Source organism: Daphnia magna, linkage group LG5 (assembly GCF_020631705.1).
Source record: "Daphnia magna isolate NIES linkage group LG5, ASM2063170v1.1, whole genome shotgun sequence".
NCBI classification, from domain to species: domain Eukaryota; kingdom Metazoa; phylum Arthropoda; class Branchiopoda; order Diplostraca; family Daphniidae; genus Daphnia; species Daphnia magna.
Genome location: NC_059186.1, coordinates 1,713,032 through 1,740,611, shown reverse-complemented (window position 1 = coordinate 1,740,611; position 27,580 = coordinate 1,713,032). Strand labels below are relative to the sequence as shown.

At 37.6% G+C, this 27,580-nt stretch overlaps 1 protein-coding gene and 1 pseudogene across 1 annotated transcript; both read right to left on the bottom strand.

The window, feature by feature from the left end:
* Positions 1–111: 111 nt before the first annotated feature.
* On the bottom strand, positions 112–9,595 carry LOC116922443 (annotated as a pseudogene).
* A 13,121-nt stretch (positions 9,596–22,716) lies between these two features.
* LOC123472387 lies at positions 22,717–27,028 on the bottom strand. The gene is given in 13 exon segments (XM_045173799.1): positions 22,717–23,133; positions 23,192–23,374; positions 23,441–23,669; positions 23,729–23,820; positions 24,627–24,744; positions 24,811–25,097; positions 25,100–25,160; positions 25,268–25,364; positions 25,426–25,631; positions 25,696–25,934; positions 26,003–26,113; positions 26,176–26,529; positions 26,597–27,028. Coding segments are annotated over 12 exon segments (2,340 nt in total). The 5' UTR covers positions 26,492–26,529; positions 26,597–27,028; the 3' UTR covers positions 22,717–22,732.
* Positions 27,029–27,580: the final 552 nt, after the last annotated feature.

The following is a 27,580-nucleotide window of genomic DNA, read 5'->3' as shown; positions in this document are numbered from 1 at the left end:
TTCCTATTTATCTCAATCTTTATAAAGGTTTATTTTTTAACCATCCTCCCTTCAAGAGGAACATGCAATGCCAAAGAAATCGACAAACATCTGTTATTTTTCTCGCCATTATCTCGGGGTTGCTACTATCCGGGAAGAGCTGGGGGATAGAGTAGGGAGGTGTCACGTCGCACTCCCCGAAACTACTCATTAATGAAACAAAAACACGTAATATAATTTATTTTTAAACTCTGTTTTTTTCACGGATCTCTATCACACAAAACATAGCAATCGCATTCTTATCCATCAAACTCATCTTCAGATTCCGTTCCCTGATCGACATCATTATCTTCCGTACTTCCGCTATCATTTTCAGGTTCTCTTTCATCCAACTCATCTTCAGTTTCCGTTCCCTGATCGACATCATCATCGTCCGTACTTCCGCTATCAGTTTCACCGTAATATTCGCAAAGGTTACGTATAATATCGCGACTGTTAGAATCTGTGCTGGTCTCACAAAACCAGTGGTCGCAATCATCCAACAAGCGACTAAGCCTCTGAATTTCTGGTTGCATAAGAAATGCTTTTCTCCGCATTAAAAGATCTTCACTATGAAGGTGCATATTAAATTCTTTTTCCAGTTTTTTTTTGCGTCAACCATCCCAGTTTCAAAACTCTTCATTTCTTCTTTCACTTACAAAATTTCTTCTCTGCTTCTGTTAGTTAACATCCAGGCATCAACCAAGTTGAAATTGTCTTGGAATGATACTATATAATAAGATTTGTTTTATATGTTAGGTTTTATATTATGGAATTAGTGATGTTGTCGTACTATCATATGCAGACTGCCATGGAAAAACGCCACGGTAACAGTCGTCCATGGAAACCACACATCCATCTAGCTGTGAATTTATAACGGCAACAAGTTTCGTAGCCTTTTCAACGTATTTGCCCATCTGCTTCCTAAGCTGTATTCGCTGTTTGGAAGCATCTATGAATAACGTGGACAAGTTAATTATTGTGACCACATACAGACGTGAATATATCATTACCAGTGTCCTTTGAAATGCGATTCTTGATATTTTTAATAATAAGATGTATGCCTTCTAAATTTTTTTGAGAAACTGATAGTGGGGTTTTCGCCGAAATTCTTTTGTCTAGTAAAAATTGTTGGTTTATTCTTTTGTCAAACTGTGGAAATCTGGCAACTCCTCCCCTGCCTCCTCTACTTTTCCCTCTTACTCTCCACTCTCTCTGGTTCTCAGTTCTCCATATAACTTGAAGTGTTTAATACCGTGTATGTCGTTTATGTAACAATCCAGCAAAGTAAGAAGACACAGTGAATAAAATTGTAAACCGTGAAAGATAGACTCAGCTAATATTCAACAGGTTATGAGCCCAGGTTCGCAATTGCTACCCACTTTCTGTAATAACTGCAAAATAGGCTAAGAGTACTCACGTTATTTCTAGAACAGAGCCAAGATGGCCGCTGGAACTTTCTCTGGTAAAAGTCTATTTTACCCGACCAAAGTATACTTAATATTTTTACTTAACTAACTTAACTTAACTTAATCTTATTTAACTTAACTTATAACTATACTACTGAAGAAACTAAACGGGACGGAGCCCGAGCAAAGCGAGGAAAATAGGGGAATTGGGTGGGTAAAGTAAAGTATAGTAAAATAAAGTAATAATTCAGTAAAGTAAAGTGAATGAAAATATGAGTGAGTGAGTAAAGTGAGGAAAATAGGGGATTTGGGTGGGTAAAGTAAAGTATAGTATAATAAAGTAATAATTTAGTAAAGTAAAGTGAATGAAAATAAATAAATTATACCTAATAGCTTTATTTAACTAAACTATATTAACTTAAACTTAATAAACTTAACTTTTAATTTTACTAAAAAGATACTTAAAGGGGACGAAGCCAGAATAAATCGAGAAAAATAAGGGATTTCGATTGGTAAAGTAAATTATATCATAGTATAGTAATATACTATATTAGTAAAGTACAGTGAATGAAAGTATATATAGTTTACTTTATAATTTTAATTTACTAACTTAACTTAACTCAAACTAAAAATACTAAATTTAAAATTAAACTACTAAAGAAACTAAGCGAACGAAGAAGACAGGAAATTTGTTTAGGTATATTAAGTACCATTAAAATAAAATATTTACCAATATTAGTTATCCGTATTAAAAAATGACACCTACACACCATAAAGTCTAACAACCAAATGACAGGGCATTGTATTAATTTTGTTTTTTCCCACCCGATTGGAGAGCCTCTTGCGGGTGTGTAGTTTTCCTCCATAACTGTAAATCGCTAGATGGCAGTACCACGGAGTAGAAAATCTTTCTTTTATATATTTCTATTTTTTTTTATTATTTACAAAAATGACAATGCCGATTTCAATTACTTCTGCTAATTATGTTTCAGTCATATAAGAAAAGTAAAGTAATAATACATTTAAAAATTAAGAATGACATCGGTCCAAAAAAAACAATTAATGTCTGAATTAAAAGCTACACTTGTAGATAAAATAATTAAGTTAGAAAATGATTTAAAATTAGAAAATGCCTTTTTTGCATTTAAAATTAAACTTTTGAAGCATTTCACTATTACTCTTAATAATATCACTTGAGGAACTCATGAAAATAGATACATTAGTAGCCATACCTCAATCAATAGAGTTGGCTAACGTCCGAAGTTGCCAGTTCGATTAATTGTGAAAAAAAATTGGACACAAACTAGTAACAGTTTTTGCATGGCGGCTTACGGAGTTTCGCCCGTTGTAGTTTTAGTTTTAATTTTTTCCATTGAAATTATCTTTCTTTCCATTCATAATTGGATCACGAAATTCCTTCGTTATCAGGTAATCTTGTAATTTTTATTTGACCTCGATATAGACTGTACTTTATTTATTATTAATTTTTTTGTAGACGTGTTTACTTTCTGTAGCAGACAAAAACTGGCGGGCTCCCTTATCAGCCCGCCAGTTTCCTCTACAACATCCATTTTTGTCTGCTACAGAAAGTAAACACGTCTACAAAAAAATTAATAATAAATAAAGTACAGTCTACATCGAGGTCAAATAAAAATTACAAGATTACCTGATAACGAAGGAATTTCGTGATCCAATTATGAATGGAAAGAAAGATAATTTCAATGGAAAAAATTAAAACTAAAACTACAACGGGCGAAACTCCGTAAGCCGCCATGCAAAAACTGTTACTAGTTTGTGTCCAATTTTTTTTTCACAATTAATCGAACTGGCAACTTCGGACGTTAGCCAACTCTATACTCATATTAAGTAACAACACACCCCTAAATATTAATTAATTAAGTATAGTAAAAAAATCCTAACTTAATTATCAAAGACCTACAATACTTAACTAAACAATACTTTTTAAAATGTCGTAATACAAATAAAGTAAATACTACAATCAATTTATCATCTTAATAACCAATTGAATATACTGAAGCCTAAACATATAATAACAAATTTACCTCCGACAACTGGATTTGAACCCGCAACCTTTTAATTTACAATCCAGTGCTATACCACTGAGCTAGCAGATTAAGACTTCATACATTGGCAATATCTGTATAGGAATTTAATATATATTACCAATTAATGACGGCAACATTGCATTCCAACAGTTGGCAACATTGGAATTTAAGCCGAACATTTATTCAGTTTACAAGTAAATACAGATCAGTTCAGTATACTTGCTTTTCTGAATTAAGTAAAAGTAAAGTTGGAATTTAAGCAGACCATTTATTCAGTTTAAAAGTAAATACATATCAGTTCAGTATACTTTTAAGTAAAAGTAAAGTAACAATAAAGTATACTTTGGTCGGGTAAAATAGACTTTATCTCTTTCTCTGCTAAAGATGTGTCGCACATCACGAAATTCAAGGGAGACCAATTCAGCTTCTACAAATTTCAACTAAAACTAGTGCTCAAGAATCATGCACTACTTGGTATTGTTGAAGGTGCTGAAACCAAACCAACAGCCGTTGCTCTACTTGCTGACAACTCGAACAATGCTGCAGTCACCACCAGAAATGGCGAGATCGACAATTGGGAAAAGAAAGACCCTGCTGCACAAAACTACATTGTATCTACTCTGGAGGAGAAGGTAATGAGAACTATTATGAATTGTAAGACTGCAAACTCAATGTGGACTCGGCTACTAAATCAATATGAATTGGCCTCTATTGAAAACAAACATTTGCTAATGGGCAAGTTCATGGCTTATCAATATGATCCAACACTCGACATAATGTCTCATGTTTCAGCTGTTGAATCTCTTGCATCACAACTAAGTGATGTGAACTCAACAATCTCAGAAGATCAAATCATAGCAAAAATCACATCTTCTCTACCATTAAATGGTAACCGCAACTATAGATCCTTCATGTCAGCATGGAACAGTACTGATGATGCTATCAAGACACTTCCTCTACTTGCGTCCAGACTTCAAGTTGAAGAAAACATGCTAAAACTGACCGACATGAGTGTCGAAACTTCAGATGGCGCATTCTTTGCAAGCAAAAAGAAAGGCAAAGTTGATTTTTCCGAGTCCAAATCAAGAGATTTTCCTTCACATGGTCGTCCTAAACCTACTTGTGGCCACTGCCGTAACCTTAATCGAAGAGCATTTCATCGTGAAGAGGATTGCTGGATAAAAGAAGCCTATCTCAAAGGAAAACGTGATGCTGGAAGAGATGAAGCAATGCTGGCTCAACCAAGAACAGAGAAACCAACTGCACCTGCTTTTGATGATGACTATGCCTTCAAGTCAGCAGATTCACAACTCAACACCGAATGATGGTACGCAGATTCGGGTGCCAGTGAACACATGAGTGATCAGAAATCCATCTTTCAAACAATCACTCCTATCAAGCATGGTGACCGAGCAATAAAAGGCGTAGGAAAGAACAACGAAGCATTATATGCAGCTGGAAATGGAACTGTCGCCATTAAGACTAAAGTAAATGGAGAATGGAATGATGGAGTGTTACACAATGTTTTGTTTGTCCCAGATCTAGGAGCCAACCTGTTCTCAATTGGAGCCACAACAGAGCGCGGAGCTACAGCCACATTTGATAAAAACGGCATGGAGCTCAGAAAAAAGGGGAAAGTAGTCGCCACAGGCTCGAGAATTCAGAAAAAGCTCTATCTGATGCATTTTTCAAACTCCTCATCATCTGCTGTTACTGCGGCACTATTCGCCAATCGTGTCCCAAACTCATTGCAGCTTTGGCACGAACGTTTAGGTCATGCAAGCCACTCTACAGTGCATCATATGCACTCGTCTAACTTGGTTGACGGCCTCAACATTGAAAAATCATCTAGTCGACCCCTGTTCTGCGAAGGCTGTGTGTTTGGGAAACAACACCGACTTCCCTTCCCTACCAGTGGACGAACTCGAGCAACAAAAATTGGTGGACTCATTCATAGTGATCTCTGTGGACCCATGCCTACACCATCTCCAAATGGTTCGCTTTATTTCCTCACTTTTCGTGACGATTATTCTGGTTACAGCTTCATTCTTTTTCAAAAGAAGAAATCAGATGCCAACGAGCACATTCAAGATCTAATAACGCGCTTTGAGACTGAAACAGGAAAAACCATAGTCATTTTTCGTTCTGACAATGGTGGTGAGTTTATGAGTAAAGATTTGATCCAGTGGTTGGCTAAACGCGGAATTATTCATCAAACCAGCACGCCAAAAACTCCTGAGCAGAACGGTGTAGCAGAACGTTACAACCGTACCATCACGATGTACCAGGAGAGGTGGGCAAACGCGAGAGGAAAGAACTGTGCCAAGTTTCAGTTCTTATTCTCACTTCTGCCGCTAGGTTCTCTAGTGTTAGTGGCCCTCAAATCTGGCGCCAAGTTTAACCATTGTGGATAAAGCATCGTGGTTTAAGGGTGTTTTAGTTCAGTAACAATAAAATTAACACAATGCTAGTTTCTAATAACGTAAAATCAATTACAATTTATAGATTTTTTTCAGAATAATTGTTAATTCTTGTTTGTTTTTGTCACTTTTGAAATGTAACAAAAAAATGCAATAAAAATTACGATATTGATCACAATTTGGACAGTTTTCTTGACTTGTGTCGCATACTCGACTTTTTGGTCTCATCCATCTCATTTTTTTTTCAACTTAGCTTGAAAGTGAAAACGAAGGACAATGTATTCATAGACTAGAAATGGAATCGTCACACGTTGATGTGTTTCGCAGCGTAGTAGAAGCTGAATTTTGACACCTTTTCAATAACCGACTCAAAAGAATCCCTGATATAACTGTCATTTCCATCGAAATGTTTAATCAGTAAATTCTCCACACAAGAAATAAAAAAAAAATTTCTGGGTTACCTTTTTTAGCCCACCCTTATGGCATCATCTCTCAATTTCCAGCTACTCAATAGGGCACCACCATTTACAGAGTTCTTGGTGATGAATTCTTCTTTAAAATATCTAGAACACACATGATCTTTTCTAGAAAATTTTCTGTCACTTCTTTCCAATTTTTTACCCCAGAAAATGAATTGCCTTTCTTCTTTGGGTGGTTTAAATACCTTAGCATCATTTTCTTTGGCTGATTTGTATCCCGTAGAACATCCAACCACGAAGCATTTAACCATTTCGCAACACAATTGATCAAAAACACATTACTACCCTAAGTTAAAGAACGAAATGATCAAATGAAACAACGAAATGGAATCTACTATCGACAAGATGGCAGACGCTTTACTTTTGATAATTCGCGCCAAATCTGAGGGCCACTAACACTAGAGAACCTAGCGGCAGAAGTGAGAACAATTACCGAAAGTTGGCACAGTTTTAAGTGGGGAAGCCCTACTGCGTTTGCCCACCTCTCCTGGTACATCGTGGTACCATCTTGGAATCGATGAAGAGTATGTTACATTCGTCAACACTTCCCATTAACCTTTGGGCTGAAGCGTCAGTAGCCGCTATGTACCTATTAAATGGAGTTACCTGCAAAGCCGTTCCATCCATGACCCCATATCAAGCATGGTATGGGAGAAAGCCGAATGTCTCACATCTTCATGTTTTCGGTTGTGATGCATATGCACACATCCCAAAGGATGAGCGCACAAAGCTGGATCGAAAAGGAGTCAAATGTAAATTCGTTGGATACTCCGAAACGCAAAAGGCGTTCCGTTTATGGGATCCTTCATCTGGAAAAATTAAAATCTCCAGAGATGTGATATTCAATGAAAACATTCAGGCTACATCATTACTTCCGGTAGCTGTTCCCCGTACTGATCTGATCCAACTGGAAACTGTCTCAGAAAATGGAGTGGATGGGGATGCTCAGGCATCCGATGGACGTGCAACCGTGTCTCATTTCGACAATTTCAACGATCAACGTGATTCATCAGTGACTAACTCTGACATTATTACAGAGCCGTTTCATGGATTTGAACAGCAAGAGGAACCATTTCATGGAAATCACCTACTTGAAACCAGTGGGGAATCCCATCAAAGACCTTCGCGCACTCGGAAGAAGCCACTTCTACTTATTGAAGACCCGACTTTTCTAAGCCACGCTGATATGGACGCTATTCACGACGAAATTTTTGAACCGCAGACTTACCAAGAAGCGATCTCATCGCCAGAATCTGTTCAATGGATTTCAGCGATGGGACAGGAAATGGAATCGCTACAAGCAAATAACACATGGCAGCTCCAACCACTACCTGAAGGTCGTCGCACAATAAAGAACAAGTGGATTTTCAAAGTAAAATATGATTCTGCTAATCATCCGACTAGATTCAAAGCACGCCTCGTAGCGAAAGGTTTTTCTCAAAAGGAAGGGATAGATTTTAATGAAACATTTGCCTCTGTTGTGCGTCATGAGTCGGTCAGAGTTATATTATCAACAGCAGCAGCTCACAACCTCGAAATCATCCAGCTGGATGTCAAGACTGCTTTCTTGCATGGAGACCTTCACGAAGAAATTTTTATGGATCAACCACCAGGCTTCATCTCTAGTGACTCTCCTACTCATGTATGCCGTCTTCTAAAGAGTCTCTATGGCCTTAAACAAGCCTCTCGGTCGTGGAATGTCAAGTTTGACGGCTATCTAGTTGGTCTTGGATTTGTTCGCAGTGTGGGTGACCCATGTGTTTATCGTCGAAGTGAGGAGAATGGTATTGTCATCTTAGCAATCTGGGTGGACGATGGATTACTCTGCGGACCAGACAAAAATAAATTATTCGAGCTCATCAGTCAACTATCAGCACACCTAGACATCACAGCGCGAGATGCAGATTTTTTTATTGGTATAAAAATTGACAGGGAACGCATACGCCACACCATCCATCTCTCTCAAGAACAATACACCAATCGGATTCTTCGCCGTTTCAAGATGTTGGAGTGCAATCCAAAAATGCAGCCTGCAGATCCATATGTGAGATTAACAATCGATGGAATCAAAGGTGGATCTTCCTCGCCAACCATAGATGACTCCACATACCGAGAAGCGGTTAGCAGCTTGATGTTTCTAATGATGTGTACGCGCCCGGACATTGCCTTCTCAGTCGGAAAGGTAGCACAATTCAGCCACAACCCGAATCAGGCTCATTGGATCGCAGTTCAGAGAATCCTAGCATATTTAAAGGGAACATCAAAGTATGGAGTAACCTATGGAGGAACAGAACAACGCCACGTTCTCACTGCTTTTTCCGATTCGGATTATGCTGGAGACTCTGACACTCGACGGTCAACTACTGGATATTTGTTAATCTACAACGGAGGTCCGGTGGCCTGGGGAAGCAGGCGTCAGTCCTGTGTGTCACTTTCCACCACAGAAGCGGAATATATAGCTATGTGCGAAGCCGCAAAAGATATCGTTTGGACTCGCCGACTGTTGAATGGAATTGGATGTGACCAGAAGCAACCAACTGAACTGTTTTGCGACAATCAAGGAGCGCTCAAATTGGTATCCAATCCCGAATTCCATCGCCGCACTAAACATATCGACGTACGATACCACTACGTTCGCGATCAGCAAATGGATGGAAGTCTTGCAGTTCATCACGTCGGGACAAAAGGACAACTAGCGGATCTCCTAACGAAGGCGCTTGCTGGTCCAGCTTTCCAGGATTTCAGAAAGAAGATTGGAGTTTACCCTATTTCTGTTTGAGTGGGGATGTTGGTTTATTCTTTTGTCAAACTGTGGAAATCTGGCAACTACTCCCCTGCCTCCTCTACTTTTCCCTCTTACTCTCCACTCTCTCTTGTTCTCAGTTCTCCATATAACTTGAAGTGTTTACTACCGTGTATGTCGTTTATGTAACAATCCAGCAAAGTAAGAAGACACAGTGAATAAAATTCTAAACCGTGAAAGATAGACTCAGCTAATATTCAACAAAAATTGGATTTGTTTATAAAGAGGATGCTAGTTTAAAGACATATAAAATAATGTACTTAGACATTTGCGTGCTTCGACTTTCAGTTGTTGAAGTATTTCCGGTAACTTCATCAGAATGTCTCCATCAAGCTCGCTTATAGTTTTTCTCTTGTTTTCTTGTAATTGTTCTATTACTAACTTCCTCTGAAAAGTTCATTATATGACTATTAGACTACCAATGTGATTAAAAGATGTAATTCAACTTTGTTTAATTTGCCTCATCATAAGATTCTTTCAATTTCTGGCTGCGGGCCAATGATTCTTGAGTCGGAGATCCAGATTTAACAATTTCGTTGATCTGTTTTAAGCACTGAAGCATTTCTCCTTTAACCTTTGAATAAAGAAATTTGGAAATTCCAGCGCAAGAGCTGTCAATTTAACCTCTTTTAGTTTGTCATCTATCGAATTTTGTAAGAGCAACAGTTTATCTTTCCGTTTATTTATAAGTCTCTGAAACTCACGCTCATAACGAACAGAACTTTCTTCCGCCTAAATTTCGAAAATACAATTATTGAGAAAAGGTTACGGAAAAATATATTTACTGATTTCAACAATTTTTTCAACAGCTTTGGCATTCTCTCTTCTTTCTCTGTGTTTGCGTATATCATTGCCAACGTTAAATGATCGCGACGGTCTGAATGAAGGAAAAAATGCCATTATGTTTTTACATTGAAAGAAGAAAAACGGTTACCAGTATTAAATAATAAGCTTACTGGATCTACCCATGTGCTTTGTGACACTACTATATCTGGCCATTTTTGAATTGGTTTGTTCTGTTGTCTCACCAGTAGTCAGGCAAGCACCTTTTAACCAGTGTCCAGAAAACAAAATCTGAAAGGTAAAATGTAAGTAAATTTAAGAACACACGGAGAAAGATAAACAAATCAATATACCTGACCATACCACGCATGAGTTTTCCCATGCCAGCGAGAGAGGAAAGGTTGCATGTTTTTGGTATGGCATTTGAATTCTTCCAATTCTTCGGAAATGTCGGCAGCAAAGGACCAGTATTTCCATACCACGTCATAGCAGAGAAATTTACATCCGCTCCGATACGCAAAATCATGTAGATAGTGAACATGGCGATATGTCTCGCCCTTGAGCATATCGACCGCTCTCAAGAGATAGTTATGCCGGCAGGTACAGAAAACCACACTGGTTTCTGACAGGCCTTTTCTTCCTATGTCGTCAGACTTTCCGGCTTTATAGGCCGCTCTCCCACACGTATCTTTCTTTTTTTCCAATCTGAATATATTTACAGAGCAAAAGCAAAAAATGCAATATTTCTTAAAAGCATATTTTTGAAAATTTAACTAACCTTCGGTTTCACTTTATTTATTTTTTCCGGGTGAAGTTCAAATTCGGTATCACCGACGAACCCGACTCCAGGAAACAAATCCGAAAGGCCGCATCTATTGATAAATGTATACTTCATTTATTCAGAGCGCAAAAATTATGTAACATTTTAAAACTTACCCTTGAGCACTTGGCCAACGATAGAGCTTCATTATTCCATCTATGTGGATGGCCAAAGGATTTTTTCCACATGCCTTGCAATTAAAGAGCTTACGCAGTCGTATTTCAACTTCAATTAAATGTTTCATTTGTTGAAAATATCTGTTGGACATTCCAAAGATATGCCGGTCAATAACATGAGACCGTCCGGCAAGTTTTGAGATTTCTCCTAGGGTCTCAAGAAATTTTCGTTCTGAAGTTCCTGGCGTTTTGTGGGACAAATGGTTCCACATAACAAGCAGATTCATCGAGAATAAGTATGTTTTTGTTTTGGGAGACCCAGGCCACCACCCAGAGGCAACGAAATCCGATTGTTTGGCTGATATGACTGCTGTACAGCTGGAACATTAAAATTTGGTCCATCTCAAATCGAAACGCCCTTTAAAAATTTTGAATTAATAAGTTGTCAGAACATACAGCGAACTTGAGATATTTACCTTCTTTTGTTATGACAGCAACTTTCTCAGGTCCACACTTAGCTCACAAAGTTCCATTTTCTGAACATGAAGCACATGTATTTGGAGCCACACAAGGCACAAAAACATCTAGATTAAAGAAAAAATCAATTAAAATAACTTAAAAAAATAAAATTTAAAATACCTTGGTTGATCAATCCTCCATTACAATCAACAAACTGTGTTGGCAAAAGAACTTTGGAATGCATCTCACTGAAGAAGGTACGATGATGAAATGGAGAAGTTAAATGTTGTCTTTGGTCGAACTCATAGGAATAGCTGTCAAGGCAAGCTGTGCATTTGATGTAGAACCTTAATTCAACAAAGCATTTGCTGCATCTGTTTTTAACAAAGGCGTGAGAACCAAGGCAAACTCAGGGCTAAACACTAATCGAGGTAAGTTTTTTATAACACTTTGTTATTTAGAACTTGTGTGTGATTGTAAGATATAGTAATTAGTGTATATTGTCGCGGTTATTTGAGGCCCCATGGACTAGTTGTCACGTCCGGCACTTCTGTATCGGCTATTGACCGCAACTCTACCCGAGATGTCCGGCAGTCTTGTCAGCAGATATTTCTCCCGGTAGCTGCTGTCTACGTTAGTGCATAAATACTTGTGTGTGTCCCTTGCTGTGCTCCCAGTCTACTTATATCTGTTGTAGTGTTATGTACGTTTACGGTGAATAAACGTGTCTTAATCGCTACTTGAGTCTCAGCGTTATTCCTCGGCGCGACATGGTGGAGATGCAGAACTTGTGGTAAGTCTTTGCGCTGTTTCATTCTATTGTGCTCTAGTTGTGCGGAGGCGGAGGCTGTCAGGGGCTTCCGAGAGTCGTCGACCCAACTGGCCTATGCGCCTTAAACTGTTGGGGTACGAAGCCACAGCACCGGCCGTGTGACAGGCGATTAGGATGCGATAGCGCGGGGACGGCCATAAGAATTTCTGGGGAGGTAGGTGGGACCTAGTGGTGATTAAGGGGGCGTAGAGGCGGACAGTGGTGCGCTGCAAGGCGGTAGATCACCGCCGGTAACGATTGAAAAATCGGGAGTTTAGACGAAGAGTCGTTCGTCGGGAGGCGGTAGGTTACCGTTGTGAGCGATCGGAAGATCAGATTTAGACGAAGAGTCGTTCGTCGGGAGGCGGTAGGTTACCGTTGTGAGCGATCTGAGGATCGGGTTTTAGACGAAGAGTCGTTCGTCGGGAGGCGGAAGGTTACCGTTGTGAGCGATCGGAAGATCGGATTTAGACGAAGAGTCGTTCGTCGGGAGGCGGTAGGTTACCGTTGTGAGCGATCTGAGGATCGGGTTTTAGACGAAGAGTCGTTCGTCGGGAGGCGGTAGGTTACCGTTGTGGGCGATCTGAGGATCAGGCTTTAGACAAATAGTCAGAAGGCAGTAGATGAGTGGGGGTGCTGGTAGAGCCAGGAGAAGACAACGCCCTCGCGACGAGTTTGGGCGATTTGCGCCAAGGGTTGATCAAGCAATTGTAGGTGGTATCGTCGAAACCCTCAACCCGAGTAACCTTGTGCGAAGGAACGGGAGTCGAGTGGACGACTGTGTAGGTGAGCCAGGAGGATTATCCGGGTGGGAAGACCGTACACGGGTAATAACGAGAGAATGCTGGGAGTTATGGGAAGGGAGGAAAAACCCACGTATGACCCATCGCAGCAAGATGCAACGGTAGAAACGAGGTTGGAAAAGATCGAGAGAATGTTGGAGGAATTAATGTAGAGAAGAAAAAGAGCGGCGTGAAAGCAGCCGGAGACAGAGAAGGAGAAGCAGAGGGGAGGACTTGGCCAAGCTGAAGACCCAATTGGTAGAGAAGAGCGACACTGCATGGAAATTCTTCGATGGCGGGAGCGGTTGACTTGCTGAAAGTGGAAAAATCCCCCAACTTATGTTATTTTATGAACTCATGTACTGTTTTTTTTTCTCTCTCTCTCTCGGTTGATGTTTGGCAAGGTATTGTCTTTGTAGAGTGTAGAGGGGTCAAATGTTCCCCATGGTATGTTGAGTTTTTGGGATATAGAGTTTTATAGGAAAGTAATAGCGGTCGGGACGACTCGCTATCTAGGGAGGGAGATGTCGCGGTTATTTGAGGCCCCATGGACTAGTTGTCACGTCCGGCGCTTCTGTATCGGCTATTGACCGCAACTCTACCCGAGATGTCCGGCAGTCTTGTCAGCGTATATTTCTCCCGGTAGCTGCTGTCTACGTTAGTGCATAAATACTTGTGTGTGTCCCTTGCTGTGCCCCCAGTCTACTTATATCTGTTGTAGTGTTATGTACGTTTACGGTGAATAAACGTGTCTTAATCGCTACTTGAGTCTCAGCGTTATTCCTCGGCGCGACAATATTTACAAATTTATTATAGCCCCAACACAATAGCTTCATGTCATGCACTCCATATTTAGAAAGATCTACTATGGCATGTCTGTTGTGCTTGGGTTAGTTGTGTAACGAAGGCCTACAAATATATTTACTCAACATGCCCACATTTTATGATCTTATGTTACTCGCTTTTTCATTTATGATATCCACCTTTCTTCTTATGTTAACGTCTACAATTGCAACATATTTACATGTTTTACTTCCTTGAAACGTTGTTTGTCAATTCGGAGATGAAGTCATCGACACTTCTAGCTGACCTCGATGAACACCTGCAACTGATGCGCATATCGCACAATAAATAAACAATCAGTTGATTGGTTGCTTACACGTCATAATCAATCAATTAATAAAACATCTCTTGATTGGTTGCTCGTGCCGAGTTGCGACAGGCCATCAGCGTCTGTGACCACTCCCGAAATGCGAGGTTTCGTGATGAACCCACATTTCCGACAAACAGAGTCGTTCGGCAACTTCCACAACGTTTAGACGCGAAAACTCTGTCGGTGCAAATTCTTGAATTTGCTAGAGTCTTCTCACAGTTCTGAAACGTTTAGTAGTCGAATTGCTGAGTGTTAATTTCTCCGCTTCCTATCGTTTTACCAACGTGCGCTCCCGTAACGCTCGCGCTACATCGGTAAGCTTCCAAATTGTCCTTATTTCGTTGGTCATTATGGTTTGGTTCGTTATCCCCTTTCTTGTCATATTGTATGTCCTTTCCCGTGTAATTCTTATGGCCTTAGTCAAGTGAAATACATGTCTATCATTGTGGGTAATTCGCCTCCGAGTTCACTTAAATTCCAATTCGAAACAACATTTAATTCTTTGTAGTACTCAACCCCCAAAGGGATGTATTACAGTTGTCACCGATAAAGATTACAGGCTAACTGATGGAGTTAAAATTGTGGAATGTACAATCAAATATGAATGTAGATTTCACTACTAAATTTTTAGTTTTTGGCTATGGGCTACAATTTAAATATCTATATTGTCACGTTCCGTCTGTTCTCTAATACTTTTGTTCTTTAGTTGAGCGCTAGATGGCTTCGCGGCGACCTGACTTTCCTCTTTAACCCTTTTTCCCCTAGCAGATTCTGTCTACTTGTTGCGTCGGTCGGTCGCATCTGTTCTCTCGTCCGAGTTTGCTCTTTTTGTCTGTATGTTGCTTGTGTGTTAGCGTGTGAGAGTGCGTGTGTGTAAGTTGGTTGTAGACCCATTAGGGGCATCATCGGCGTAGTGTTAGAGTAGATAAGTGTAGAGCCGATGGTGAAGACCACCGCCTTGTCCTGTGCCGTGTCGATTGGCCAGCATTGCGGTGCCTTTTGCAAGTGGTTTCTCAACAACGGGTGTGCTAACTTGATTGCCCGTGACAATGGTTGAGATGCAGGGTATAGTTACACTCGTTGTTTGAGAAAAATTTAAAATTGTGATTCTGTGTGTGTGAAAAAACTTGGACAAAATTTCGTTGAAAATTGTGGCGTCTCATCGTCGACGTTTTAGACTCAACTTTTGTTCCTTACGTTGATGTTGCGTGTTGATGAGTCACACGGTCAACGATTTTTCCCCTGTCGTTGTGTTGATATTTTGTGTCGAAGATTGTCTGCTTTTGGGTCTAGTTTTTGGATTTTGAAGGCCTCGTTTTAATTTGTGTGTGATCAGACCCAAAGGCTTTTGTTTTAGGTTTGCGAAATCTGGCCCGTATGGTGGAACCATCACTTCAAGTTATGGCGAATCGTGGAGCCATTGAACAGAAGAAAGAAAAGTCAAGATTGTGATCCAGTGTTTCGTCAAAAGCCGTTTAGGCTTAGTGCGTCAAGTGAAAAAGTGAGTGGGAGACGAGCTGAAGAAAAGACGCCTAGTGCGGTGGTGTGATCAGCAACCTCGAGCTGTAGATCAAGAGCAGCATTGCGAAAAAGACGCTTCATCAACAACTTAATTAAGAGACGAAAGAGTGGGCGGTCATGTTCTCCGCTCTCGCCGAAGATTGAAGTCTCCGACTCGACTTGATTTGTAGTTAAATTGTGTGATTTGTTGTGTGGCCAATTTAACGTGTATCATGTATGTTTGGCTTGTTGGACTGATTTGATTTTGTTGTGTCGTGAAGAGGTTGGACCGTCACGGCAGAGTGAGACTGTGTCGTGGAGAGGTTGGACCGCCACGACAGGGGTCTTCACTGTGAGGATCCTGTGTGCGCGTGAGAGAGTTTGGAAGATGGTACCTTCCAACAGTTTGCGGAAGCTTCCGGGGAAGATGCGTCTTCCTTGTGTGTGTTGAGTTAGAGTGCACTTAGTTGTAAGTTACTGCTAAGTAAGAGTAGAGTAAAAGCTAAGAATAAGACTAAGGCTAGGAGTAGTATAAGGGCTAAGACTAAGACGTGTTAATTTTGTTTCTAATGTTGTGTGTGTATGCCTGTATAGTGCTTAATTAATTCCTTTGTTGTTTCATGTTGATGATCGGGACGATCATTCTTCGTGGAGGGGAGAAATGTCACGTTCCGTCTGTTCTCTAATACTTTTGTTCTTTAGTTGAGCGCTAGATGGCTTCGCGGCGACCTGACTTTCCTCTTGAACCCTTTTTCCCCTAGCAGATTCTGTCTACTTGTTGCGTCGGTCGGTCGCATCTGTTCTCTCGTCCGAGTTTGCTCTTTTTGTCTGTATGTTGCTTGTGTGTTAGCGTGTGAGAGTGCGTGTGTGTAAGTTGGTTGTAGACCCATTAGGGGCATCATCGGCGTAGTGTTAGAGTAGATAAGTGTAGAGCCGATGGTGAAGACCACCGCCTTGTCCTGTGCCGTGTCGATTGGCCAGCATTGCGGTGCCTTTTGCAAGTGGTTTCTCAACAACGAGTGTGCTAACTTGATTGCCCGTGACAATATGGTGGATATTCTGTTGATGATTGTATCTATTAATTAAATAGTTCTCAGTTATACGTATTTCATTTTGAATTTATTACTTATACAATTTAAACTAATGAATTATTTGTTAATTGTTACATTTCTTGTTTGGGACAAATTATAAACAATCTCAGAAAACATTTGTTTTTGCAGCGCTAGAAGTTTTCATTTTCATTTTTTAATTTGCGTACATGATTTTTTAATATTTTGGACCAGTGAATTTTTTTTAGACATTTTTTAAAAGGATTAATATATGAAAACTATCAATGTTGCGAAATTGGTTTATTTTATTATCTACATGTTGGCATGGTCATTAGGGATTGGCCCCGATTACACACCGAACTACCCGAAAAATTGCCGTTTGGTTGCAACTCGGGTAGCTACTTTTCAAGCGGTTGGTAACGGTTCCGTGTGGCGCGGGGCAGATCCCAAATAGTCATAGACCCCTGGTTCATAATTATGGCTATTTTATTGTAATAAATTTGTAGTCATTCATGTTTGTCATATAAGAAATAGTTAAATATTTATTTCTTTAATTTTTTTCCCATGTTATTTAAGAATTGGCCTAAGTACTTTGAGATGGCCTGGCGCATTAGTTGCGGTGTTGTATCTTTGAGGTCCTTCCATGTTTGTGTAGTGTAATCTAATCAAAATTTAAATATGTTAATTAATGATATTGATCAAAATCATAATTTTTTGTTACTACCGACTATTTCTTCTATTATTTTAGGATCCATGGGTTCCCTCTTTACAGTACCAGTCTTTCCACCTTTGCCAGATTTCTTGTGTGCTAAATTGTGATTTTCAGATTATATTGTTATTAGTTGATAATTTTATACATATATATATATTAATTTTTAGATATTCCTCAGTAAATGATGATGTCATCAATTCACTGAGGAATCTATACAATGTATATCCAGAATTTTTCAGTGTATCCAACGTCCATTCTTCTGGTTTAATGTTTTGCACTTTTGTTTCCAGAAGAGTTTTTATTTTAGCTGGTATTTTAAATGTTGCTACGTCTGGAAACTTCTAAACAAACAAAATTATTATAAGTATTTTATGAAATGTGAATTGTTTTAAAGTTGTGTAATAAGTTAAGATATATTTTAATCGTGCAGTGTATAGTTTTAACTTAATGTATATAGTTTATAGATAGTTGTTATAAAGAATTATTTACATGTTATCTACTTCTTAGAACTTAAAATGAATTTTTATATAGTGTTTAATCCTTGGAGTTTTTGTTTTTTATATAGATATACCTTTAAGTCAGTGTTAACTATATTCAGGTCTTGTTCGTCCTCTGAATCCTCATTGTGTTCTTCTACTGTGTTAATTATCATATTGTTGTTCATCTCTATATCAGTAAATATTATGTTATCTATTAGCAGTTGTTTTTCCTTTGATTCTTTTATTTCTATGAAGTCACAAAAAGTTGTAACAACTTTAGAAATTTTTGTCGTATAAATTTTTTTTTACCTTTTTCCTTTTTTTCTAATTTCTCGAGAAGAACATTTTTTTCATTTTGTAACATTGTTACTTGTTCTATCTATATTAAATATTATTAACTAAGTAAATAATTGTGATATTGTATATGAAATAAAATAATATGACTTGCCAAATTATTTTCACTTTCCTCATATAGAGTTTTATAACGTTCACTCTCCTTCTGTAATCAGATTATTATATATAAATATATTGTTTTGCAACTATAGTAATAAATTACCTTATATTCTTCCTTGCATTCATTTGATTCATTTAATTCATTTTCTAACTTAATTATTTTATCTACAAGTGTAGCTTTTAATTCAGTCATTAATTGTTTTTTTTGGACCGATGTCATTCTGAATTTTTAAATGTATTATTACTTTACTTTTCTTATATGACTGAAACATAATTAGCAGAAGTAATTGAAATCGGCATTGTCATTTTTGTAAATAATTAAAAAAAAATAGAAATATATAAAAGAAAGATTTTCTACTCCGTGGGACTGCCATCTAGCGATTTACAGGTATGGAGGAAAACTACACACCCGCAAGAGGCTCTCCTATCGGGTGGGAAAAAACAAAATTAATATAATGCCCTGTCATTTGATTGTTAGACTTTATGGTGTGTAGTTGTCATTTTTTAATACGGATAACTAATATTGGTAAATATTTTATTTTAACGGTACTTAATATACCTAAACAAATTTCCTGTCTTCTTCGTTCGCTTAGTTTCTTTAGTAGTTTAATTTTAAATTTAGTATTTTTAGTTTTAGTTAAGTTAAGTTAGTAAATTAAAATTATAAAGTAAACTATATATACTTTCATTCACTGTACTTTACTAATATAGTATATTACTATACTATGATATAATTTACTTTACCAATCGAAATCCCTTATTTTCCTCGATTTATTCGGGCTTCGTCCCCTTTTAGTATCTTTTCTAGTAAAATTAAAAGTTAAGTTTATTGAGTTTAAGTTAATATAGTTTAGTTAAATAAAATTATTGCTTATAGATGCGCTTCTCATACGCTTAATCTGATCGCCAGTGCCGAAATAAGTCTAATCAATTTTGACAATAGGTCATTACCCAAAAGAAATGCACTCAGGAAAGCGATGAGCAAAATGACAGCTTTATGGAACAAGATCGGTCATTCAATAGTAGCAGCTGAGCAGTCAAAAGAAGCTTTTGGTCTGTATAATCATTCTTGTTCGGTCAATTATAAACCGAAAAGTAATGATTGAATGTACAGTAACTAATAATTGGATTTAGGCATAGCCTTTGTGACTCCCTGTGCTACACGGTGGAACACCCCCTATGACAGCCTTTCATCTTTCCTGGCTCATTATAAAAGTTAAGGAAAAGCTAACTCTCTATACAGTCTGCTTGGATTGCCACTTCTGACCAAGGAAGACGTTTATCTATTGATTGAGTACATGCTAGTGGTGAAGCCTCTTGCAGCGATGCTTGATATATTTCAAGGTGAAAAAGAGTGCTTCCTTGAATTGGGAATAGTTCTACCTTTACAATCCAAGCTGAAAAAACAATTGAAACAGAGAGTTTTCCCTAATCTAGGAACTATTCATGGCCGGATAATTTCGTCGATCGATCTGAGGTAAGGGCAATCGTTGACTATTTCTATACGGCACTGTATGACGTCCCCTTAGCTGTTTTAGCTGCACTCAACCATCCCTTTTTCAAATCTAACTGGATTGAAGATGAGGGAAAAAAGAGAGATTGCAAAATCCAGCTCAAGCAATTGCTGAGGGATACGTTGTAGCCAGTGAGGGACAAGAGTTCTGCTTCTCTTACATAAGACTTTCTCAACTTCTGCCCTACTGATCTAGCCATGCTGGACGAAGTTAATTATTTCTTAAGAGATCCGGAAACTAGCATGGAAATTCTGGATAGATATCTAGCTATTAAGAATATATTTATTAAGTACAATACGGCCATTCCGTCTAGTTCTCCTGTTGAGTGTTTGTTTAGTCAGGCAGCCTTAGTTTTCACAGTACGACGGAATAGGCTTTCGGATATATTACTTGAAATGTTGATATTGTTAAAAAATGTCTTTCAAATAGTATTGAACGAATTGCGATCTAACTAAATAAATGCAAAATGGAAATTTGATGTTTCGGTGACTTAAGTCATGACTTTTGACGTAAGGAATGTTTTTTATGACGTTTGAGGTTTTGACGTTAACCTTTTACGGGAGAAACTTCCGTGACGTCTGATGTTGCGGCGATAATATTTTCTATTTTGTTTCACAATCTGGCAACGCTTTCCCCCCTCTAATTTCTCTTACCCTTCCCTTGTCAAATCTATTTCTAGTCTTCGTCTGCAAGTCCTTATTTCTCACGTGTCATTTTTCCTTTTTGGTCACTTGCTGAGTATCAATTTTCCGTGATTTATACCAGCCATCTACTAAGTGCATTCAGGTTCGTTTTGCCATTAATTTATGTATGTTCTGTACTAATTCATATGTGTTTCCTTTAGTCACACTTTGAAGTGGCTCAGTTTACACTGCATGTCCCAACATATGCTCACCGACTTAAGACATACCTTTGTCTTCATTTTTTCAAAGTAACAGACAAAGCATTGTCTTAAGATTCGGCTTTTTTAAATACGATATTATTCCTTCCGCTAGTGATTGGTAGCTGTATTTAAAGTTGACTTATTCATATTTTTGTCATTATATGTTAAGTTTAATTTTTTTTTGCCGGCCTTACCAAGAGGTCTGATTCTTTCTTTTGTTTAGACAAAGCATTGTCTTAAGATTTGTCTGTTTTAAATACGATATTATTCCTCCCGCTAGTGATTGTTAGCTGTATTTAAAGTTGACTTATTCATATTTTTGTCATTATATGTTAAGTTTAATTTTTTTTTGCCGGCCTTACCAAGAGGGCTGATTCTTTCTTTTGTTTAGACAAAGCATTGTCTTAAGATTTGTCTGTTTTAAATACGATATTATTCCTTCCGCTAGTGATTGGTAGCTGTATTTAAAGTTGTCTTATTCATATTTTTGTCATTATATGTTAAGTTTAATTTTTTTTGCCGGCCTTACCAAGAGGGCTGATTCTTTCTTTTGTTTAGACAAAGCATTGTCTTAAGATTTGTCTGTTTTAAATACGATATTATTCCTCGCGCTAGTGATTGGTAGCTGTATTTCAAGTTTAATTTGTCATGTTTTTGTCATTATATGTTAAGTCTAAGGTTTTTCGGCCTTACCAAGAGGGCTTATTCTCTCTTTTTTTTTAAGACAAAGCATTGTCTTAAGATTAGCCTGTTTTAAAAACGATATTATACCTTGCGCTAGTGATTGGTAGCTGTATATAAAGTTAACTAATTCATGTTTTTGTCATTATATGTTAAGTTGAATGTTTTTTCGGCCTTACCATGAGTGCTGCTCCTGTTTGTTTTTTCTTCAGACATAGGCAAGTCTTAAGTTTTTTTCAATAGTTATTTAAAATTAAATTTTAAAAGTATTTATCAATTTCATCAAGGAATTTTACAAATATTAATTTGAAATAATTTATGATTATAAATTTGTGAAGTCAAGCAGTCGACATTTTTTCCCCTCCCCTCCCTAGACGACGAATTCGACTGCGCTGATCCTTTCGGCGAGCTCCGGAAGCATTGCTCGACTTGGCGGTATGGGCAGTATGGTTCAAAACACGGTCTAACAGGAGAGGTAGACTAACGCCATAAGAGCTTTTTGTCTCAGTAGGGTGGGAGGGTTATACATTTATTTTATCCCTTTTCAATTCACAGCATAAACGTCCAAACGTTTATATTCCCTTTCATAATTTTCAAAAAAATGTTCTGTTTTAATGGTATGGGTGTCATTTAAAATTTCAGACACAGCCTTATCTTAAGTCGCAGAGCATATGTTGAGGGTTGCACATTTTGAGAATTTTTTTCTTTTTAACTTAGCATTTCTTTAAAAACTTCTCAAATCCAAGAATCTTTCATTTAAAAAATACTTCAGACAAAGCAACGTCTTAAGATTTTATCTATTTTTACGAAAGCGCTATTACCATGTAATTTTGGGGATTATGCAAATTTTTACTAACTAAGAATTTTTTTAATTAACTAAGCCAATCTTCATAAGGAATCACAATCGGAAGCATCTAAATTAACTCTAAATAGTACCGAAGTAGAAAAAATTATGTAACTAAACAAGGAAAATCTTATTTTTTTTGTAATTTAAGTTTTATTTAATCAAGAAAAACACAAATTATTTCTTTTTTAGTCAAAAGATCTTTATTGTTTAATATTAAAAGCCAAAAAAGAAATTTAAAAATTTCAGACAAAGCCTTTTCAGAAGAATTACCTTGGTGTTTCGATTCGTTTGTTCGGTTGACGTCTCTCAAGCACCACAATTAGTTATTATTTTAATTTTGCAACGGGACGGATCAGAGAAAAGGTTCTCTTACTTTTATTAAATACAATATTGCTTTAAAAGAGTCAAACATTTATTTTTCATAACTTTTAGTAAGAATTATGCAATTTGTATTCTAAATTATATTGCAGATTCATCATCTTCCGAATAGCTAGATTAGCTTTCTGTTTCTTCATCAGAATATTCGGATTCTGAGAGAGAATCGTAATTGTCTTCATGAGATGTGTCAAACTCAAATTCTGGTTCAGAATGATTTGTTTGTGTTTCACATACGAAATCTGAAAAATCCTGGTTGCACTTTAAATTAAATGTTGTTAGAGCCATTTGAATTTTTAAATTAAGATGATGAACTTCAGAAACTTTCATGACGGATTTCCCTTTCGCAAATTTCTCGTCTTCTCCGGTATGTTTTTGACTTGGTTGTTGTAGTGATGACCGTTTATCAATGAGGAATCGCATGTAGTTTATCATTTTATTCTTACTCAATGTAATTTCCTCCCTTGCTCTTTTCAATAGCATCCAACAATCAACAATATTATATTTGTCGGCAAGGGAAACTGCAAAAACGACGAAATGAAGTTTTTACTTAAAAAAGTAAAATTTTTTTATTTTTACGTGTGGGAAAGTGCGTGTCATCCCGATCCAGAACTGTTTCCCAAGGAAAGACACCTTCATTGAAATCCTCGTAAGAAATTGGAAGCGTTGTATCCTTAGAATTAATTAATTCAATCGTTTCCAAAGCCTTTCGTTTAGTTTCCGTCAAAACCCGCCTTAATTTAGTGCGACTCTTCGAATTTTCTTTTTTAGTACAAGTTCGATACTCTGAGTAAGTAATGCGGTCTCATTTTATTTTTTGTAATATACCTGCTTCTTTAGAGATAGAAATGGAAGTAGTCTTTAAATGAGCATGTAAGCCCTCCAGCATTCTTCTCAGTGTATCAACTGTAGTCTTTTTGGTTTTTCTTTGGTCAAGAATTGCCTTAGCTTTTGTCTCCAGCTCCTTGTGAATCAGTGGAAGATCATTATATACGAGGTTATGGGTTTCCAACAATTTCTCGAGTTTTGGAGTGCCTTGTTTGATTTCCTTTCTTGCCTAAGAAAATTTTCGTTATTTTCAAATAATTATTCAACCTGTATTGCAAAGTTGTTTACTTTTTCTAGCTTTTTGCGTAGAAGGAAATGCATATTTTCAATATTACCCCAGTTCCAATAAAGAATAGCTAATGTTAAAAAATCGTTTCTGTCTAAATGAAGTAAGAGTAAAATCGTTGAATTAATAGTTAACAATGCAACAATGTTTGCTAATAGACCAAGATCGGATGCTGAGTTGCCAAGGCTGAATTCCGACCTGGGGTATTTTTCCTCTCGGGCCCTATAGGAGGGAAATGAAAAATAATATATTTAATTAAGTTGTAGTTAGTTTTATTACAAAATCTTTTGGAATCGTGTACTATACCTCTGTGCTGATATAATACAAAAAATTTTATCTCCAAAAAAGCTGTTATTTTTCCAGGAAACTTTTAGAAAGGTACTTGTTTACAATGTACCGTAGCAGACGTAAAGTGATTGACTGTGACACTGTAGTGTCAAACTGTTTTCGTTTTTTATGTCATGAGTAGTGTAGTTTGTGATGTCAGTAATGAGTTATTTGACACAATTAGTCTTTTTAAGTTATCTGATTATGCTAAAGGATTTATTCATAAGGAAAAAGAAATTTACTTAGAAAAACGTCTGCTTCTTGTTCTACAGTTGCAATACGGGGAGGGGGTGTTGTGGAAAGGTAAACAAGTACCTTTCAAAAAGTTTCCTGGAAAAATAACAGCTTTTTTGGAGATAAAATTGTTTGTATTATATCAGCACAGGTATAGGTATAGGTATAGTACACGATTCCAAAAGATTTTGTAATAAAACTAACTACAACTTAATTAAATATATTATTTTTCATTTCCCTCCTATAGGGCCCGAGAGGAAAAATACCCCAGGTCAGAATTCAGCCTTGGCAACTCAGCATCCGATCTTGGTCTATAAATACAGTAAGAAGCTCTATTACTATGTTTGGCCATATGCTTTAGCACATAAGCATATAGATACAATTTGGAGAAAACTTGCTCGTGCTCTTCTCCTCCAGTTAAGCCCATTCCAGTTGTCCAGCGGGGATTCCATAAAATCTGTTTTGTACATATATATTTCAAGCTTGAGAGAAGACTTTGCTTCATAATTTATTGATATAATACCTTGCATGGCAATTGATGTGCATTCTTATGCATGATAGGCAAGATTCCTGTCATTTCACTTGTTAGATTACGGTATTCAGGAAAATGACGAGCCACTTTTGTTTTCATCCATTTCCAGTATTGGCATACCACGTCGTAGCAGAAGAATTTGGCGTTACTTTTCATGGCTTCGTTGTGCATAAATGCAGTATGGGTCCACGATTCACCTTTAAACATGTTGATTGCGTATGGTACAACGCAGTGCTTGCAAGAGCTAACGACGAGCCCAGTCTCGTCATACTTCTTTGTTCATTGGAGTCTTCTCTTGCGGCCTTAAAAGCCGATCCCCCACACATCTGTTTCTTTTTTGTCTACAAAATAAGATATGGGAATTAAAAATACTATAAAATTATGATTAATCATATCGTAGTCCAGCATGTCAAATCTAGTAGTTTTCAAATGAAATGTAATTGCGTACAGTAGAAACTTTGTTGTAAATCCTTTGACGGAAATTTTCAACTTCTGTATCGGATTTGATAACTAAGTTTCCAAACCTCGCCTGTGGCTGTTCCATTCTATTGAAATAATAAAACTTAAGACCAGTCTTTGTCGTGTTTTCTTGTACACGCATCTTACGTTCTTTCGTTTTCTGGATTGTGCACTTTTCCAGCCGAGCTTAAGCGCCTCAATTTTACGATAGCGTCAGAAGATCTGACTAATTCTTTCCCACAACTTGGGCAATGAGTTTTGTCTCTTTTCAGCACTTCTTGGTCAATATAGTGGCGACAGGTTTCCCACTCTCTTTCCGCAGTAGTAAATAACGGTACGTTAATCGGTCCATTCTTCCAAATCAACCAAATCATAATTATAACAATTGAATAAATTGTACTGCTTTGTGTCACGTACCCGTCCATATTCTTTAGATACGTCTTCAAGAGTGCGAGCGTACATGTTCTTTGAAGAACCTGGACACTTGTGGGAAATGTGATACCCTAATAGAAGTGCCTCTTCTGAAAAAAGATATGTAACTTTCTCTGATAAACTTGCAGGGAAAAAACCAGAAAATATATAGTCGTCGATAGTGGCTTTCGTAACAGTATGGCAACTATCACAAACAAAATTAGTTCCCTTTAACAGAAACCGACCTGTCCAATTATTTTTTAAATTATTAGATAGTCTTTAGAATACGGTCTACATTGAATGTTATTTTTACCTTGCTCAGTGACAACCACGATTGATTCTGTGAGATTGGGTGTAAGCGACATCGATCCAAGGCAGTTTACATCACAGCATTTAAGAGGCACAAAGCATGGTAAACAAACATCTGTAAAAGAGCATAATAGTTGAGAAACACGTGTGTCTGAATTTTTATTTTTAGACAGATACCTTTTGTTATAATGTTTCCTTCTTCATCGATAAAATGATGGGGCTGTAATGTTTCCAGGGTTTCGCAAGAACACAATAGTCTTCGATGAAATGGCATGCTGGAGTGTGTGTTTGCATCACATTGATGGCAAAGGTGTCTTTTGCAGGTCATACATCTAACAGCGTAGAAGTTCAAATCACCATGACACTGGTCACATTTTGAATGAAATAGTGGCTGTCTTGATACATATTCTGTAAAAATTCTTCTTCTAGCATGCTGTCCCCATGCACCAAATGTTTGTCGTTCTTGCCATGTTCGATGTTGTCTTACCTGCATGCTTTCTAAGTCGTTTTTCACTTCTCTTCTTAGCTTATCTGCAAAGATAAAATTTCACTTTATTTATATAACCAAAATAAAATTGTACTGGATTTTCATAGTAACCAAGATCTTCAAGGCTGATAGCTGATGGGAATTCATCAGTCGCTATGTCATGTGCTGAATGATGGGTAGTGAATGATGAAACAGTTTGTGGCTGTTGTACGGATTGCGAAGAATGTTGAAGGGAATCACCACTAAGAGTTGAATTTTTTTTTCTTCCTAGTTTTTCCAAGATAAGTAAAAGTTTTTCCAGCAGTGGAACTAGACTTTACTTTTACATTGTTCTTCGACTTGGAAAAATGCTCGGATAAATGATGATACTTTCTTTTCCTCTTGGGATAAACATTTTTCTTCTTTTTCTCTTCTGTTGATGAGGTTTCGAAATCACTTTCCACATAATTTTCCGACTCACTCAATGAACTTACTTCTGCCATGACAAATTACGTAAAAATGTATGGTGCATTGGTGCGCCGTTTGTAGCAGCGAAATACAGATACTTTTTTCGTCAATCCAACCTTAGTCTGCTATCGTCGTCTGCTTAACACCGTTGCTATGCTTTCTTTTTTGCTGTGATCTTTTTTTAATTTAATGAAAAATGCTACCTTTTAATTGCAAAATAAATCAACCGAAATAATTATAATTATTCTTTAATATTATTTTGCATTTCCCCCCCTTTTTTTACATAAAACCCATGAAAGTTATTCAAACGGATAGCCACCTAGCGGTCCAAAACATAGCCACATTCACTCTCCCCCTAGATGGCTAGGGATAAGCGCTGAGCGGCTGAGCCCTATCATCTCAAACGAAGCGAGGACGTTCTCGCCCGGTTCCTACAAATCCCGGCAAATATAGAGCAACATATTACGAACGGGAAGCTGAATGTGGCAACGACCACAGCATTCACCACAACCAGACGTGGCCCACGTCATTACGATTGCGAAGACGATGAAAACGTAGGGTCTGAATGCAACGGCAAATTCTACACCAGCTCACCGACGGAAATCGCCTGCCAAAACGCCGTATGCGTAGACAAATAACATCACTGAG